This window comes from Vidua chalybeata, chromosome 1 (genome assembly GCF_026979565.1).
Source record: "Vidua chalybeata isolate OUT-0048 chromosome 1, bVidCha1 merged haplotype, whole genome shotgun sequence".
NCBI classification, from domain to species: Eukaryota; Metazoa; Chordata; class Aves; order Passeriformes; family Viduidae; genus Vidua; species Vidua chalybeata.
Genome location: NC_071530.1, coordinates 81,808,531 through 81,829,060, shown reverse-complemented (window position 1 = coordinate 81,829,060; position 20,530 = coordinate 81,808,531). Strand labels below are relative to the sequence as shown.

At 36.2% G+C, this 20,530-nt stretch overlaps 1 protein-coding gene across 1 annotated transcript in view; it reads right to left on the bottom strand.

The window, feature by feature from the left end:
- The window catches only part of SEMA5A (semaphorin 5A), a 312,339-nt gene that overhangs the window by 178,487 nt on the left and 113,322 nt on the right, over nt 1–20,530 (bottom strand). Inside the window, exons 4-5 of the mRNA XM_053950747.1 lie at nt 18,060–18,159; nt 6,183–6,228 (exon numbers count right to left, since the gene is read on the bottom strand). Of these exons, the coding sequence (XP_053806722.1) occupies nt 6,183–6,228; nt 18,060–18,159 (146 nt within the window). The remainder of the gene's footprint in view (nt 1–6,182; nt 6,229–18,059; nt 18,160–20,530) is intronic.

The window sequence follows — 20,530 nt, the reverse complement described above, 5'->3', positions numbered from 1 at the left end:
AAAGAAAATTCAGAATGCAGAGGGAATCAGTACTTGGCCAAATACAACCTAAATGGTTTTAGAACAGTAGCCATCCTCTGACTAATACATAGGTGAAGCCAAGAGCACCAGCTGTTTCAATAACTGTTTCCAGAAAAAAAATTTTAGCAGAAAGGAAGCACTGTCAGCTGGTAACTGATTTTTCACAAATATGTTGTAAAAAGGAATATCAGGATTTGTGTGATCTAACATGATTTATCTAGGTTTAGGATCTAATATGCTTTATCTAGCTTTCAGCTGCATGTAAAAGAGGTCACTTGGGTAAAGATTAGATATGTGAAATTACGCACTGATAGCTGAATTCATCTTTTTCTGGCTTTGATGAAGTTTTACATTTGGTCAGTAACTATTGTTATGCAAGCAGAAAACAAGATAATGAAAATACTACTGGGATCGCAGGAAAAGTACTGGAATACAACAAGTTCATTTATGCCTGCTACAAAGGACTAGCTCTGGCATCACAAATACTTATAAATCTTCTTTAAATTTCCAGTAGTCTAATTTAATTATTTGTGCACTTATTGTATAATCAAATCCAACAATCTGCCACCAGAAAGGTATCAACAAGAGGAAGAGGTACTTGACAGCAGTGGCATTGTACCACCCTTTGCCTTTTTGTCATTTTTTTCTTTTTTAAACTCTGCTCTCAGCACCAAATTAGACAAAAGGTAACATTGTGCAAATACCTCTGCACATTTTGCTCATCCCTCGCACCAAAACAGACATTGGCACTAGCTCTATTATTTTTTTGGTCACTGTGTGGGATTTGGTCACCTCAGTCTTCTTTGGAAAGTTTTATAAGCACAAGTTGCTCCCTTCACTTCCAACCTTTTGAGGAACTTGGAACAGCATCAAAAGTAACACTAACTTATGCACTCTGCTTATCCATTGTGCATCCTAGACCCAAATGTGAAGGGCCTAGGAAGAAACAGTACTTTGGTGACTGATGCCACCTTCACATAAAAAAGGGAGAAAAGTACCTGTAAAAGGGATGAATACTCTCTATTCCCCTCACCCGTGAATAGATACCAGGCACAGGAGAACTCAAGAGAGTTTTTTTCATTTGTTTTGTCTGTTTTTCCCCTGCTTAGAAACTCGAATAGAATGTTAAATCTCAGTCTTCTTGGCATTCCAATATTCCCAAACTATGATTGTCATCAGTTAAGGATATCCTTTCTTGAGGTCCCTTATGCCTTAAAGTGTGATATCAGAGAAAATATTTCTTGCATTTCCTTTTCAGCACAGTTGCTTCACCCCAAAATAAAATGATGATTCATCAGGTTTCCTTTGTGTATTTCACAAATCAGGCATCTGTTACACAAATAGCGTCTGTAAGTAACATACAACACAAAATAAATGGATTGAAATACAGTAAATATGATATTCAGAAAAATAATAAAGCAGCCTTTTAAGGATTCTATTTATTTAGTGACTAAAAAAACTTGAAGTTAAAATATTAAAGCAACATTCCCTTTATCTCTGAATTTGTTGATTATAACTACAAGTGTTTATCAACAGCATAAAGTAAAGTTTTGATCCTACATAACTAATTAGAACTTTTCCTTTTGTTCATAGCAAAGGGAACTCGAGAGCACTGACGCAAAAATTAACTGCAAGGAGAGTTTGAGTGATTTTTGCCTCCATTTTTTATAGACTTGGCTAAGTACCATTTTAACCGAAGACAAATTAAGGTTATGAAGGTTTCTCACAAAAGATATAGTAATCCCTGTTTATAACAATAGCAAACAATTGTTATTTTCAAAATGGAATTACAACTCTGGTGAGGATTTATTTAAAAATATTTAAAATTAAATTTTGTTAATAATTATACTATGTATTAAAATTCAGGTAAAGTTTGGAAAAGCATTTCAGGTTATGTATATGAATTTTTAAGAAACCTCCATCAGGGAATCAAATTCCCTCTTTATTTCACATAGGTACACAAAATATATATACTCAAAGAAGAGTATAATTTACTTAACTCATTATTTAGCCTACCATCTAGCCATTAATGTCTCATATCAAAGTGAACTATCACATGTAACATCTATTTCAGACACTTGACACATGCAAACAAAAGCAAGAATTCTCTTAGGTAAAATTTGTTCTCCAAAGGAGCTCCTTCTCCAGAAGATTCATAGTTCCAATTTTCCCTTTAATTCCTTGAATGCCTTGTTAATAGATGTGCATGTAAAAACATACATACACAAACACATCTATAAACCAAAATCCTCAAGATTCCAGAATTTTAAGTTGAATAACATACATAAAAACGAAACTATGATATTCTTAGCCTGTATAAAGAATTTAATTTGAATCTTGCAGTAAAAATGGGCTAAAATTGCTTTTAAAAGCAGACTCTGAGGTGTGTGTTGTTCTAACTGAAAAATGTGCAGGTTCTGAATGAGAATAAGACCTGTGGTGAGCTATGTAAATACAGAAGCAGGTGCTTCTGGGCATCCCAAATAGCAAATAGACTTCATAGATGGAACATTTACATGAGAAAGGCAAACTCAAGCATGTGCCCTGTAAATGCCTTAATGACCTGAGTTTATAAAGAAGTTCACCTTATGGAAGAAGAAAAGATGCACACTTTGTATGTTTGTGAAAAGATTATGCAGGCTGGCTTATTGTTTATGGCAACTGTAGCATAAAGATTTTTATAAATCAGCATGTATTAGCTTTTTACTCTTTACAGACACATCAGCAAATTTGTCATGTAGGTAGACACAAATAAATGTTTGAATTTTGAAGCTCGCATTTCAAAAAATTAGAAAAAAAGAAAAGGTGAGAACAGATACTTTTGACAGCCACCCACCACATAATGCCAAAGCTCATTTAAAAACTACTACTTAGATTTCTGCTTTTATATTTTACGAAATATAACAGAGTTTTCAGGAAATCTAGCTTTCATCTTGGCCAATGTTTTTATGGATGACTCTACTGTTACTTGAGGTGAGCAATAACAAAGCAAAGCTCACAAAACAAATCCATGCAGAGTCAGGACTTCTCTGTCTGTGAGCCTGCTATTGCTGCAGAGAGATAAAATATTTGCCCTTCTACAACCCCAAAGAGTGCTTCTTCCCTAATCCATAATCATTATGCATGCATTGTTCCAACAGGCAGCTTTGAACAATTTGACTCTTAGGCTTCTCCGTCAAGAGCTTAAAAGGCTTTCACTTGCTCTACTCTTCTTTATTCTTCTACACAAAGAAAATTGCTGAGATACATCAAATACTGGATTGCTAAAGATATTATCATATGAAACTTGCTTATTCAAACAACATGCTCTTCCTATAAAGTACAGGGCACAGAACCATGACATGTGGGATGACAACTTTGATGTACCCACAATGGGCAGCGATGTCTCAGCACACAGCACCAGCTCATGTTTAAATGCACATCCTGTCTGATGCACTCTGGAAGCATACTAACCCCACTTTTACAAGGGATTAACTCCCACTAAACTGGTGGAAACAGGACCTTTTTAATAGATGTTCTGCATTTCTTTTCTGATAACTTGAATTTCAAATGGATGTCTGGTTTTGGTTTGGGTTTTTGGTTTTTTTCCAATGATGATTATGTTGTGTTTACAAACTATTTTCCAGGCATACACTTGTAAAAGACAGGACATACACATATTTTGGCCCAAAGAAATTTTTGAAAACATTTGCAAACAAGAAATCATTATTTAATGCATTCCTTTTTAGAAAGCTTTCCTATTACAGAACAGCATCTGGTAATCTTGCAAAGTCTGATAATGCTGTAAAAGAACACTTGTTTATAAAATGTCTATCTTTCCAAAAATACAGAGAAATTTGTAAACAAAATATTTTCAAATATGATTTTGCTATAAATATGAGATTATTACTGTTGCAGTTTATTACATGTAACATGGAGCCTATTGTCTTTCCAGTGGCAGTGTATGCAAAACTAATATATTTCAACAAACAGTTAGGCATGACAGATGAGGAAATGAACTTGAACAAAAATAGCTGAAGCGTGTCAATGGTCAAAATTTAGTTTGAGGCATTCCCTTTGTTTTCCAGAGAGAAAAGTACAATAAGAAAGATTCAACTGATGAATCAGTTATTATTAAAAAAAAAAAAACAAAGTGCCAATTCTAAGGAAATAAAGTTATAAAGGTCTAATTGAAAACTGTAGAAAAGTAGGATGCAAATTGTTCCAGTTTTACTTCCATGTTGGAAGTATTTGCTGTGCAAGAGAAAAAGTCAGTAATTTTTCTCCTGGTTGCCACACAGAATAGCAAAACTAGAGCTTGAACAATTTTCTAAGACAATTAAACAACAAGTATTTGGATTGTCTTGTTTCTAGCCTTTTTTGTCTTGTCATTGAGCTATGCTGAAAGTCTCTCATTGCTAGCACTTCACTGTGTGCCTTTTTTCCAGATGTGAAAACGTGGCTTATTAGCTTGTGAAACATCTGCATGTTTTTACAAAAGCTGGGTCATCCAAAAAAAAAAAAAAAAAAAAAAGCAACATAAGTAGAATTAAATAAGATTTTTTTCCATTATTACTAGGACAAAAACTATGTGAAGAAAAAGAAATGTTAAAAGAAAATTCCTTCTGTCCACACATGAAATGTAGAAGTGCTCAGTCCCTTGCCAAACAAATGCTAACTACCACATAGAGTACCAATGAGTTAAACAACAAGCTTTATTTTTCCCCTGAAATTCCATCATTCTGTTCTGCTAGGATTTCATACAGCTTTTGATTTGCTTCCCACTTTTGTTCCTGTCTCTTTCAACCATAATACCAGATTACAAGACAAGACCTGATTTTGTTGTTTAGCTGATTTGGAAATCCTAAATAATTCACCCTAATAATTAAAACCAAGGCTTCAGTCACCTCACAGCTGATTTGGAGCTGCCAAAACTGGCATATCCAAGGAAATACATCTTTTTGGATAATGGCTGTCCTGAGGCACTCTAACAGAACTAGAAGTGAAGTAGAAGGAAAGAAGAGGAAGATAAAATCTGGGAAGGAAAAACATGAAGGAGTCATAACGGTAGGCTTGAAAATAAGGGGGGGAAATTGAATACTAGGTGTAGGGATAGTAAAGATATGCTGGTGAAAGGAAAAAAAAAAAGAATTCTTTTGATTTAGAAACACAAATTCTCTAAAGATTCGTTGAAGAATGTTAGAAGACAGAGAGGCAAACAAGTGGTACTACAATACTGAGGATAAAATAAGAAACTTTACCAAAAGTCAATTTGAGAAGACTGTTTAAAGGCATAAGAATGAAACCTAGTAACCTACTATAACATCAGCAGTATGATTTCTGTGCTCAGTTTGCAATTTTTTTCTGATTGGAGTGAGAAGGGGTCTGGTTGAATCAGCACAATTATAAACCTCTGTAGTCTACAGATTTCTCCCTCATTAGTGAATTCAGCCTACTGATACATGTTCTAACAAAGGAAAGTCATTAACTTCAATCTATGAATTAGCAGTATGAACTACAACGGCACCATCAGACACCTCTTAGTGCAGCCTCTCAACAAGACTCTTTAGGACTTAAATTATTTGTCAGGATATTGAATATGGCTCAGAAGATGAAAGTAGACAGCCCAAATACTGTATATTAAAAGTGCTTGGTGAGTCACAGCTTTAAACACCAGCAACAAAATACAATATTAATATTGCAATTTTGATTAAATATAAGCTAACATCAGATCTTGTTTCTAGCAGTCTAGGAAGGCAAATAAAATCTGAAAGCCTAATTAAAGCATATACAAGTTGTTTTACAAATCTCAAGGACAGACTTACCTGAAAGTATTTTACTTTTCTGTACTCAACTGTATAGTATTACTTCATGAATTAACAGGGACAGTACTGAACCTAAAGGTACTTAATTTTAAATTGTATTAATGAAGAGTATGAAAATCCACTCTAACAAAATCACAGCAGAGTAAGGCAACATCAGATCTGTATGGCCTGGGACAAAGGCTAAACTGGAATTAAAAGGGATAATATGACTTATATAATAAGGGAACAGAAAAAGGACAAATACAGATGCATATTTATGTGTAGCTATGAAGCTTATGAATATCTTGATTATCGGCTTTAAAACATCTGGTTACCTTCATCTTGCAGAAGAATTAAGGAAACAGAAATAAAACATACCTGTATTAGAGAGAGATCCTCAAGCTTCAATCTGAAGAGGTAGTTTCTGGGGTTAAAAAAAATAGCAGATAAAAATGAATTGTTACTCATGTTTCAGTGAAAAACCCAAATGTTACCACTGTTTAAATAAAAACATAATTAGCGACTATAAAGGCAGAAAAAAATTTAAAAGTGACAGGTATTCAGGGCTTCAAATTCTTTCAGAGGCTGTCTTAATACACAGCCCTTCGGGATAAGGACTAAGCTAATTTCTAAAACAGATTTTCAGTCTGAAGGTCTGGCTGAACATGAATAAAGTAGATATTTAAACTGCATGCATGTACATCTAATTCATTGCTCCAGTCTTCCTTTAGAATCAATGGGAAGAAATACTCAGTGCTGTGGCAAATCCATGTCACCAGTGCTGGATGTCTCCACCAGAATACACGGACAAGCACATAAAAGCTCTCCATTTCTCCCCACAAAGATGGGAACCTCATGCAATTAGCTCAGCCACATGTACGTAAATTTTGAAGCACAGGATCCCAGCATGATGGCAAATCTGAGTTTTCACAATTTTGAGCAAAGCCTCACCCTGTGCGGTCTAATTTCTTCGAAGCCTAAGAATTTTTTTCCACAGACAGCAGGAGCTACACACAAACCAACCAAGCACAGTTTTCAAAAGCCTGTGAATTAATTGCAAAAATCTTCTTCACTCTGGCTTTTCTCTACAGCAGAATCACTGCACCTACAGTCTTTGGGAGGGGTCCAGGCAAATCACAAGCAAGACATATTCCTCCTCCACCTTTGTTTTCTTTCTTTCTTAGTTCTTATCACACCTCTTTTTCTTCTTTTCATTATTCATTTTCTCTATTGCATCCTCACAGAAGTAATACCCCTCAGTCCTCTTCTGCCTGTTTGTTACCTTATTTAAAACAATTCTGATTTTCCAATGCTACTACAAAGTGATTATGTTTTAGAGATGAAAACAAAAAGGATTTTTAAATAATAATATAAATGATTTCAATCTTAATTTATTCATAACAAATATGTAACACCAATTTAAAAATTCACTTAAAGTAACAAAAAACCCAGATGGATAGAGAGATTATTAAATTTAAACTTGAACTTTAAATATTTGCACTACTTATTAATCATCTGCAATAATAAATCCATGTAACTTATAGGCGTGTAATCAAAATTAAAATTAGGACAAATTTTTTGACATAATAATTCCAATTCTTTCCAAAGAGGTATGAGGTATTGTTAAAGCATACAGATGGTCAGAACCTATAGTTTACATCTCTATTTTTTCTTTTTTAAATGAGACAGAGGGAAGGCGAGAAGAACAAAACCAAATTGTGTCTAACACAGAAATAAAACTACCATGGCCATAATGGCTATCTTTACTTATGGACTCTCAGAAACAGCTATGAGTATTTATTTATTGACTCTGGCACATATATGGTCTACTTAAATTGTGGCTGTACAGGAACCATGTCACTAGTCTTTCCTAGGAGCATTGCTAAAGAGAATTACTCAAAATGAAGCAGTTGGGTTATTAAGAGCAAGAATTCATGTGAAAGTAAAATCAAGACAGAATACTTATTATTATACAGCTAAGTCACCACAAAGAAATAGCTATAATACTTGGGTTTGAGTCATGAAGAGACCTGAAGTGGATAAACAAAGAAAACAGTACTTTGCAAAACAATGTGTACACACACAAAGCTTTACCAACAAGTTACATGCAAGTGGACTTGAAAGACTTTCACCAAAACACCAGGAACTAATGCATTATAGTCTTTATAACACCTCTACATTCCCTCTGTAAGGACAAAAAATACCTTCACTTCTGCAGAATGTTTTGCCCAGAAGTATTCAGCAGGGAGCATAATTACTTGGTCTGTTCCTCATCTTGGTGCATTTAAACTTCCATTACCCACCACTGTACTCTTTTCACTCTGATATCAAAGAAACAAACTTCTCTGCTGGTGCAAAACAACTTTTTTTTTTTTTTCTTCCAGTGAAACTAAACTGCATCTTCAGCAAGTATAAACTGCTCTCTTAACTCAGTGGTATCAGACTCACGGGAATGGCACGTAAATGTCCCATCTCACTCTACAAATAAATGCAGTCTGTCTTGCAGAATATGTGAGCAGTCTGGTCTCACGTGTTTTGTTTTCGGGTCCGTACTTCATAAAGATTTCAATTTGTATGTGTACTTCATCTTCAGATATCTGCTGAAAATTTATGCCTGATGAGGACTTTTTGGGCCAGATTATCAAATTAATAATGCCCTTTTATCATCTTCCATTCTGACATCATTTCAGCCTATTAAAAAGTAAGCTATTGTTCCGAACTGTAAAGATTCTAAACAAATAAATGCACAAACACAGTGCCAGCCTGAAGGAAAACAGCCACTCAACATTTTTCTTGTCTTTTTTTTCCTAGAAAATGAGATTTTTATCCTATTCAGTAGAGCACAACACTTCTACACATTAATATATTCAGTGTGAAATGAGAAAAATTGACCCTATAAGTGTTAGAGAGACTAAAATGTTTATATTCATGTGAATGATCAAGAGGCAGAGCTAATAAGTGTACATTTTTCAATTTCCTGTGGCTGCCAATAACCAATTAAAATATTTTTAGCTTTGTAAAGCCAGCAGAAGGAAAACTGAACAAGAAAAGCAATGTGCAAGAGGCAGTAAAAACACCTTAGCAACATAAACTGGGCAAATGGACAGCACAGATTGACTGTGACTACATAAATAATTCTGGGCTAAGTGTCAAACTAGCACTCAGAGAGCAATCAGAGCTATTCCTACCTAGATGCTCCCACTTCAGTAAAACCTGCAGGATTACATTTAGCTTTACAAATCCAACAGTTTAATATTTTAAAGCATGCATCACTAGCACATGAGAGCTCGTTCAGAAAGTACATATACAAGAAAAAAAATCTAAAATAAAATTAAAGAAATGAGCGTGACAGTAAAAAAAACACATAGGAAATGCAGTATTAATAAATCTGGCAATCCAAAGAAAAAGTCATTGCCAATTTTCATGACATGTGCAGAGCCATTATGCTTCTCACAAGACAGGTAACAACATTTTTTTCCAAGTGTTATTGAGATTATGTCCTGGACTGGCATTTTTCAGTCTCGGTTCAGCTTTATTCCAGTGCATTTATGCTTTGAAGGCAAGAAAGAATGAAAAAGAAAAATGAAATTACATTTCTGAAGCACAACTATGACCTCTTAGCACACAGTCCTGCTTCTTTTCCAAATATGGTGGCAATGAGCAAGACAAATTTTGCACGCTGGAACAAAACTGATTTGACACTGGCAGTAATTGGCAAATTTGTTTCCATTTGGTGCTTAATGAATGAGGAAAGCAAATATGTTACATAAATCTGCAAACAGAAGGACACTTAATGAGAAGAAAACACAACTACCACTGAGATAAAGCAACATCCTTTACTCCTTCAGAGATCCAGCACGCAGTAAGCATTTTGCTTCATATTCACAGCACTGAACAACTCTTCTAGCTCAGCTGTTATAATTAAAACCCATTAGTCAAGAGCCTGCTCAAGCCCAAGGGTAAACAGTTCCATGGGAATCAGCGGGAACTGAATGAAAGCACACAAAAAGTATGCTCCAGTCACCTCCTTCACAACAATACATTTCAATCTATTGCAGTGAATATGTTCAGTATGACTACAGCTAAAAGTATAAAACTAATCTTCTGTATGTTCCTGAATAACCCAAGTCAAAAAAACAATTGAAAATGCATAAAGATTCCTAAGTATATCATGTTAGTAATGTTTATTAAATCCAGCATTTTACCCTTTTCTCTGTGAAACTGCAAGCTGTAAAAACTGAATGGGACAACAATAAATACTCTTGCATTAGACACAGACATGAATTAGAAGAACATTAAGATGGCACACACAGTTCAGCAAGACATGGATTCAGAACTAAGCCTTGTTAAAAAAGATGGCAAAATATATATCATAATATTGCAGAAAAACTCCACAACCCATCATAAACCCCACCATGCATTTGCAATTGAAAGACTAAATCAATAAATAGGGGTTTCAGCAAACTCAGTCACTCAGACACGCTGCCAAATCTCCTGGAAATAAACTAACAAACTAACAAAAGATTACTTCCTGTTCACTTCAAGAAACTAATTCACATGAAAGAAGAAAATTTTATTCAATTCACTGGGAGAAAAAAAATGGTAAGACTAAAAATGCAAAGTATAAACTCAGCATGAATTTCAGCAAAATTTCACAATTCCACAATTAAGACGGTAAAGTTCTGGGTGAAAGGCAATTCTAGTTTTTCAGTTTAGTAAAGTCAGCAAGTGGAAAGAAAATTTAAAGAAAAAAAAAAAAAAGGGCAAAAGGAGATAATCAATATAAATAAAACCATTATGTACAAAATTTATTTGGTTAAATCATAAGTCTATAGGAAAAAATATCTCAAAAAGCCAAGGGTAATACACCAGAAATAAAAGAAACCTTATACAAGTGTTCTAGTTGAACCATTTATGAAAATGGTCAAATTACAATAACAAAAAACAGAATGGTCAAAAGTTAATATATTATCTTCATTTTGCACAAAATGGAAGCCACGGCAAATGAGAATAATTAAATGAGAGGCTTATTGATAAATGCTGAAGATGTGAAAACAGTATATGCACAGAGATAAATATTTTCTGACTAGCTGGTCATGCTGATCCATCCTAAAAATTATGGAGAAGTAATTTTTGTTGTTCTTATTGCCCTTTTAAAATAATTTCTAAAATTACAGGTATTTTTAAGGAATGAAGATGCACCACATTTTATTAACATTCAAAGTAGTAAAAGGAAGACTCACATAATAATAAGCTGACAAAGTGAAACAATGAGCTTAAACAGAATAAGAAAATCACTATGGGAGTCAATTATGATAGAATCCCAATAAAAATTGAATTAACCCACTCAAAGGTCCTGTGAAACCTGATTTCCTTCTCTGATGTGTTTTCCTCTGGATTAGTAAATCTCGCATTGCTTCCCTGTGGCTCTTCATACAGCCTCAGCAATGCTGGAGATCCTAAACACAGCACTCATGCACAGATCTTCAACAACAGCCAGATGTCACTTTCACATATTTCTTGCCATGGGTTTCTCCAGAAAAAGCAGAAAAGTACCAGATGCCCCTGCAGCTCTGAAGGTCACCGTCCTCCTGAACTCATGCCATGTCATCTCAAACTTCCATCAACATCTTCCTCTGTTGGCCTTGACTCCTCACACCCAGCACTCAAGCTCCCCCCAGCTGGCAATGGTCTCACAATATTTGACACTTGTCTGCCTCCAATGCATGTGGGTCAAGGATGTTTCTGAATATTATGTTTTAGTGCGGGTGAGTTTGTGAGATTATTGAGCTATTTATTTAGTAACCTGTTGTTGGATACAATTTTATCCTGAAATATCAGCTCAACCAAAATGTTAATCTTGCATTTCATAACTGTGGCTAACCAAATCTTTAATACTTTCTTCTATTGTTGCAACACATATGTCAAAGTACATGCCCCCAGTTTTTATATTTTGGCAGATATTACATATACTGTACAGTATTCACTCACATTAAGAGCCATGCAAATTCTATGTGGTCTTGTTACCATTTCATTGTTCAATATACTACTCTTCTGTTTCTTTTCAAGATTAATTTGAAATTAAATTTAAATGTTGCTGCTACATCTCCTCCAAAAAAAAACCCAACGATGGAAATGGGCTTAAAACAGAACTTTTAGACAGTTTGAACTTTTTGTGGTCTCCTACTACAGTAATCAACTTAGGCACATAAAGTTTGCTGGAGTTGTTGGAGGTGGGGTGCAAGAAAGGTCAGCAGGAGAAGGTAAAGAGTCTAAAGCATCTAAAGTTTGGATATTTTCTTTTTAATTTTTTTAAATTAATAAACTGCAATGACTATGACAAAGGTTCCATTTACCCTAATAAACAGGTCATTTCTCTTTTATTCTTACTCTGAGTCAACTCCAGGGCTCCTGGTGATGATGCACCATGTCAACTACTCTAATTAAAATGCCAAGACATTAAATCAAAACAAGAAAAGGAAGGACTTTTGTGGAGTTAGTGAATTGCCTAGTGTCACTATGCAACCAGACTATTACCAGCATGAGTGCAAAGAAGGAGAAAACTGCAGAGTGGAACCAGGCATGAGCAGAAGACATATGAAGCTTTAAAAAATATTCAGGAACCTGATAGCAAGGTAGGAAAGACAAGCAGAGTAGGGGGGAAAAGACCTCCCTCTTTTTGCAGCAGTAAACTGAAAATTTCTCACAGATTTATCATTAAACCATACATTAGATTAGATTGGGCTAGATTAGCCCAGTTCAGTCAGTGGAAGGACAGACATTGATTACCCTGAGCCAAGTGTTAAATGAGCAGTGATACCCAGATGGATGCTAAAAGAATAGAGCACCAATTCCCTCTGCCTGTGTATTCTCCTTGTATATGTAGCCCTCAGAGCACCTTATTAACAAGAAGCTCTCAGATTCTCCTGCTGGGAGCAGACAACAGCAAGAAGCAAATCTGTATAGTTATTTATTCCTTTATTAGAGATCCTTAAGCCACTGTTAATGAATCCTTTAATTTGCCTTTTTGTTATTATGGCAAGTAGTGGTAATGGTTCAAATTAATGTTCCCAAACACACATCTAATTAAGGGAGAAGCCATACTGCTGCAGTCCTTCGTCAGTGAGATAAGGACTGACTGAGGCAATAAGCCACCTCAAAGCAAGATGTAATCCTAAAAATCAAGTTTAATTAACTTGAAGGAGAACATACAGGAGAAAGCCACCACTATTAGGATATTCTATGTAAAAAAAAAATAAGTAAGGTATGCCTAAATATATACTGGCCAATTAAAAATGAAGTTGGATAGCTTTGAGACCTATTTCTGATATTAACTATATCATTTAAAAGTATAGCTAAGCTAGCCCAACTTGAATTAAAAAATAAAAAAAACTTCCACATTTTAGGAATGAACTCAATCCAGGCTGCTACCAGTTCAAAATTCCAAGCACAGGAGGCTTGGGAAAAGAGGATAACTTCATTTTCTCTTTAAAAATAGACATAATTCTTCTTATGTGGTTTGAATAAAACCACTGAGAAAACAAAATAAAAAGTCACCAAAAAAGAAGAAAAATAAAAAATTTGCCCTAAACTACTGGATTTCAGACATGCTTTTTGTCAACTCTTGTTTAGCCAAAACGGATGAAACACTTTTAGCAATTTTGGTTTATGAAAACTAGAGCTCCTATGTGTTATGTACATTGGCAGGAGATGAGGAGGGAAAAAATGCAATGCACAATTTGCCTGGGCAATTCACAGACTGCATTGTATCCTTCCCCTAATCTGGTGTTCTCCCCCTTCAACTGACCTTCCCAAAGAAACATATGGCAAAGTACTTTCACACAGCGATGAAGGCAAGGTTGTTCTTGGAGAAATCCATGAATCTTTAAGCCTACTGGTATTTCAAAACACAGAAATCACTATAATATTATATTACACGCTAAATCTGTCCACCAAGTAACACACAGAGAAATATTTTGTCTGAATATTTTATTGGAATTTATCAGAATAAGATAAACAAGTAGTTTCTCATTTCCTTGAGCTTACTGAGGAGCTAATGCCCTAAGAGTAATCCTTCGCTGGTGCCACTTAATTATAAAAGTAAATTCTGCCCTGCCATATGGGTTGGCTTTTTTCTAAGAAAACAAATGAACTCCCAAGAAGGTTTCAGATTGCAATAGAACTCATTTATTTTTATCTGCCAGGTCACATGCAATATTAAGAACAATGCCTGGGGCACATTTTAAAGATACAGTTTCATGGGAGTATGGATTGCATGATTAATGTGAAGGCACATACTAGCCTTGGAGTGGTACCTTTCACAGATTGCTGCTGATGGCGTAAGGAAACTGAAACAAGGCTACAAGACTCCAGCTTAATCAACTCAATACCTGTAGGAGAACCGGATGTTTTGCAGAAAAAAAAAATTATCAACCAGTTATAACCTTCTCAAAAGGAGTGGAAGACAACCTGCGAAAGCTGAGGGCAGGGACAGGCAGACAGATACAATTGTAAACCATCTATTTTTGCACAGCAACAGAATGCACACAGCCATCAGAAGACCACCTTTATTTCCCAATCTGGACAAGCAAGACTAATCTCAGCAATATAGGATGAACTTCCCAGTTATTGCCTACTATGGTGAATACTGTAGAATAAAATCCCTTGCATATTTTTAAAGACCTCTATATCAAAATTATTTGTGTTCTAATTTTGTTTGCCTCAGAAAAATGTGACAAAACTCATTACTTCTTGACTAAATTACTCATGGCCAACTTAAACTATCTGGTTGTCTGTCAACACTGCTCTTCCATTTATACTGCTACACCCTTTTCTAGATGTTCCTGCTGATGGATTTATGGGCAGGTGCTGTGCACACGCTCAGTCTATGTTATCCTGCAATACATTTCCAACCCTCTTCTCATTTGCCTTTTAGCAGTCCTTCCTTACATTTCTAACTAATTTCACTAAACCTTGTTCAAGCATATATAAACAGAATAGTACACACTAGCACAATTTAAAGTCTCCGAAGAACCTTGTGCAAAGAGACCAAAATTTCTCTATCACTCTGGGAGACACCTTTTGGGGTATTGCAGGACCATATCTGTCTTTCCACATAGCTGCATGACATTATCAACTCCCAACAGGAATGCAGTCTGGATCCCAATTGGGATCTTTGCTACCATCTCAATAAGACAAACCATAAATATCTTTAGAGGCTGTAGAACTTCATAAATGAAAAAGAGTCACCTGCCATGAGTATCAATAATGGAAAAGGGATTAAGAATTTCCAACACTGTCAAACTTCCCCAATAGTATTTTGTTTGATTTCTAAGGCAGAGGAATTTGGGATCATTAAATCCATTAAGGTGGAAAAAGTCAATAAGATGAGCCAGAACACAACTTCTAACTGTGAAAGATCATTCCTCTAGTTTAGAATACCACCAAATTACTAAAGCAGAATCCTGAAGGTGCAAGGATGGGGTGGGCTGACCCTGGTTGAAGACCAGGTTCTCATCAAAATTGCTCTACCACTCCCCTCCTCAACTGGGCAGGAAAAGAAAATAAAACAAATGGTGCATGAGTTGAGATAAGGACAGGGAGACATCATTCACTGATTACCTTCATGGGCAAATAGAAACAACTTAAGGAAATTAACTAAATTTATTACCAATCAAGATCAGAGTAGATCCGATTATAGGCTGGGGACGGTGTGGCTGGACAGTGCCCAGGCAGAAAGGGACCTGGGGGTGCTGGTTGACAGCCGGCTGAACATGAGCCAGCAGTGTGCCCCGGTGGCCAAGAAGGCCAACAGCATCCTGGCCTGTATCAGGAATAGTGTGGCCAGCAGGAGCAGGGAGGTCATTCTCCCCCTGTACTCGGCGCTGGTGAGGCCACACCTTGAGCGCTGTGTCCAGTTCTGTCTCTCAGTTTGGGAAGGACATTGAGACGCTTGAGCGCATCCAGAGGAGGGCAACGAGTGAGTGAGGGGCTTGGAACACAAGCCCTGTGAGGAATGGCTGAGGGAGCTGGGGTTGTTTAGCCTGGAGAAAAGGAGACTCAGAGGTGACCTTATCATTCTCTGCAACTCCCTGAAAAGTGGCTGTAGGCAGGTGGGGGTTGGTCTCTTTCTCCAGGCAACAACTGACAGAACCAGAGGACACAGTCTTAAGCTGTGCAAAGGGAAATACAGGTTGAATATTAGGAAAAGGTTTTTTACAGAAAGGATGATAAAGTACTGGAATTGTCTGCTCAGGGAGGTTGTGGCCACCATCCCTGGATGTGTTTAAGACTGGATGTGGCACTCGGGCCAAGGTTTATTTGAGGTGTTAGGGCATGGGTTGGACTCAATGATCTTGAAGGTCTCCTCCAACCTAGTCATTCTGTGATTCACAGTGAATGGATTCGGTCCACCTGCAGTGGAGACTACATGCAGAAAGTGCATAATCAGTAAGATTATCAGTGCCATCAACACTTGCAATTTTGGGACTACAGCACCCTGATAATTGGTTGCTAGTCTCTGAATCTAGGACCCCATGATGTTCAATGACTCGTGGGGCACAATGCCTAAAGAACAGAAAGGTGTGTAGCAAAAAAGATGTACTGATATCAATAATACATACAATTAGAGAAAACTGCTGGCAAGTTTAGGTATTCTAAAGGAAGATCTCCATGGCCAAACACAACAACACCGGAAAGGTTAAAATTTAGAATGGAAATGCAGAATAACGAAAGGGAAAGTCAATGCCTTCTATGAACAAACAGCAGCCAATTATACTGAACTGTGTAAAACAAAATTGCTGTAGTAATTTTAATAAACCTGAATATTTTTATTTTTCTAATTTTAGTCAAAACAAGATATATAAAGCTCTGAAGCTTCATTAACTCATAAGAAAAAGGAATCTTTTGATGTATGGGATCTTCTGCAAAAAGCAGAATTAACAGCTGATTTTTGTTGTAGTCACTGCTTATCCAACAAAATCATCCAAAGCTTATCTCATAGTGATTCAAAAGGCTTCATCAAAAGCAACGGTTTAAATGAGCTCATTTTTTGCTCAGATTTGGTCTCCAGATTAACACTATGGAGAATAAAATAAGAGAGGAAGGAGAGAAATGTATTTTTTTTTTTTTTTTTTTTTTTTTTTTAACAGTTACTGAAATATCTGTACAGAATGCACTGATCTAACACACATTTCCATGGGTTCCGGGGCCTGGGAAGATGCTCAGACAACTTATGATGACAGTACTTACAGAGTAGCAGCAATTGATAACCTCACATCTTGTTTCACTGGGTAGCTTACAGAACTGAAAAATCAACATCAAGGCACAGAATACCCCATTTCATGTGGGCCAAAGATATATGAATATATACACACACACACACACACACACACATACCTATTTCCACACTCAGAAAGTTTTCCCCTGTAGATAGGCAACTTCCACTGGCCCATGGAAAAAAGTTTTCTTACAATGCATTTTATGACTCTGCATGTTGAAACTCATTTTCAGCTAAGAAGCAAACTGGGAAACAGAAATACATTCCAATGCTAAACCTAACAGATAAGTGAAGTGACTAGAACTGTGTTAATTCAAAAGTAAAATATATTCAGAAGGCAGGTGTGAATAATAAGTTTAGATGGTTACATTTTTTTGGCCAACCAAGATGTTTTACTACACCTCATATGCTAAGAGGAAAAAACAGTGCTCAAGGACTGTCACTGCTTCAGTGTTGACATCTAAGACAGTGTCACTGTTGATCACAGCTTGAAGAGGCTCTCCTACTGTGCAAACAATGACTATCACCCACTTCACCACTAATTCTGCAGTCTTTAACAGATCACTCCTGGCATCATAGTGAATAATTACTAGAAACATCCCAACACAAAGAGCCACATTGTGTAGCCAAATTTGGGATCATCCTAAGCTTCATGCAATGGCAACTTTTATCACATTGCCATATGGCACCTGCTTGTTCCACCGTATGCACACAAGGATTGTGTACTCCAGGCCACTCCTCTTATAAATTAGGATAGTGTAAGCTATTGTAAACCTTGATTGTCAGGCAGGCAGTCCATCTTGTAACTCTGGTCAGGGATTAGAGAAATAAACATACATAACATTCAGTTTAGTGGGTCTAGAAGGCAGGGGAGCCACACAAGAGCACACTGATATTGGAATTTGGCTAAATATTCCTTATCAGCAAAGAATAAAATCCAGTCTAGTGCAACACAAACAAGAAAACAGATTTCTCACCTTGCTCCAGCAATAAGCTCTTTTTGTCCTGGGTCAAATGTTAACTGTGAGAAGTCCACAGCATCTTCTGCTTTGAACACGTATAGCCAAGGGGCAATTTCTAAAAACAATCAAGAAATACAACTTTTACTATAAATGTTATAGGTGTAGTACCTCAGGTAGCCACCATTAAATCTGCAGATATTTCATGTGGGTCTGCAAGTTTTCTCCTCATGGTCCTCTAAGGAAACATAGGAAACTTTCACCACCATGCCATTTAATTTATAATACAGGCCTGTAAAATATATATGGCAGCCATCTGATACACACTTGAATCAAGTATCCATATTTTGTTCTGAATTGTTTTTCCTCCTTGGGTAAAGCAGAAAACACCACAGTACAACTGCAATTCTCTGACACATACTCAAGTAAAGTTCGATTCAATTTCCATGCATCAAAAACAGCTGAGAACTAGAGGTTTTTTGTTTCTTTTTTTTTTTAAGAGAGCTATTTAGTTATTTATTTTCTTTACAAAAGGATCTGATTAAGTAAAAAGGATGAGGAAAACAAGTTTGATTTTTCATCATTTTCACAATAAAAAGGTTGAGAAATGAGGGATGAAAAAAAATGCTTGACATTCACTGAACTTTTTTTTTTCCACCTTCCTTTTTCAGACCAATTTAGTGCTACATTAAGCATGGAAGACAAGCCTGTGAGTTGCTGAAAATTAGCAAGGGGCATTACTTCTATTCAGAATATAAACTTGTTCCTAATTTCAAACTTAAGCACACATAAATAGATGCAAATCAAATCCTTAAATATTTTCATTACTAGTAGTTCATTTTTTCATTCATATCACTAACTGGGCACTAAAGAGTTTGGCTAAATAAATACAATATTATGGGAACAGAGCATTTTTTTTTTTTTTACTTTTTTAAAATAGACATATAGAATATATAAAATTGCTGTAGAGAATAGAAATGATAGAAATGGCTCACTAAAAAAAAGTCCAGTTGTACAAAAACCTCATTCTCTAGAATTCTGCAATTCTCAGGACAATGATTGAAGCTTTGATGTTTTCTTTAATGTAGTCACAAAGCATTAAAACTGGAACTTACATGAAAGGTGAAGATGGCTGAGCATATATGGCATAATGGGCTGTGGGCCTGTCTATTTGAAGATTACAAGTGTGAAACAGTCACTTGAAAGACCAAAGGCATGGTCATGACCATTTAGAACACACAGTCAAAACCAACCCAACCCCTCTGCGGGTGCTGCAGAAATGCAATTTTTGACACTGGTATCATTAGTTGCAGCTCAGGTTAGAAACATTCATTCTAAGCTCTCTTCTTTACTCACTCATTTTTGCTTTTGCAAATGTCTCAGTTGAAATAATCCATATCTGGTGCCTGTTTCAGGATGATTTGTTCCTAATTTAAAGTTTTAGCACAAGTGGGCTATCCATTCCTAAGGAAAGGGCCCAGGAGAAAAATGTTATTCTGTGTCAAAACGTGTTCAGCCATTGCAGAGAGCCATTAAATGCAATGTGCAGAAGCTGTATCATCATATACTTTGGAAAAACAGATGGAACTGTGAAGTAGAATCACTTGGGTGCCAGAAAAGTAACTTCTGCATTTTTAATGTCAGCCCGTATGCATCTGGGCAATTTCAGGCTCACAGTGCCAGTTTGTACATGTTCTGCAGTAGTTGTAGATAAATTCACTGTTCGTTTCCATCTGCATTGGATGGGTGCTCAAACCAGGATTCCAATGCTGGGGTGGAAAGGGGATATGGCCACATATTAGATAACTGTGATTACAGCTGCCATCAGGCATTACTTCAGATGCTGTGCAGAGAACCCAACAGGATTCTGAGGGAGGAAAAATACTCATATACATTACAGGCCTGTATATATAGTCTTATACATACTTACTTATCTATTTTTATTTAAATATATATATATATATATGGCTACAAAGGCAAGCATAAAAGAGGTGTTTCCTAATTTTTTTGTACTTAATTTTGCAGCCTTAAATTTTCAATCATGCATTTCATACGAAACAATCATTTGCAAAGTTCTAAAGTGTTAAGAAATTAGGTAGGACATGAAGATGAGGAAATCCAGAGGTAAATCATGAAGAACCTCACTTACTGGCAAAAGAAGGAAAAACTAAAAAAAAGAACAAAACAAAAAAACAGCCAGACCCACTGTGGAAACATCAGTCTCTGAAAGAGTGACAAGGTAAGCAGCTGAGAATGGAATTACCCCATCTCTATATTGACAGGACAAGTAAGACCCTTGGTCTTCTGAAAGGAGAGGAGTGTCTCCCCACAGCATGAGAGGCCAGGGACAGTTCAGTACAAGAAGTATTGCAGTGCCAAAAGGCTACAGGGAAGACTGAGATTCAAAACTCAATTCTCTTCCACTTGTCCTGCTGTCTCAGCAAGACATAATAAAGCTTCAAGGTACAGCAAGCAGGTGATTTAGACCA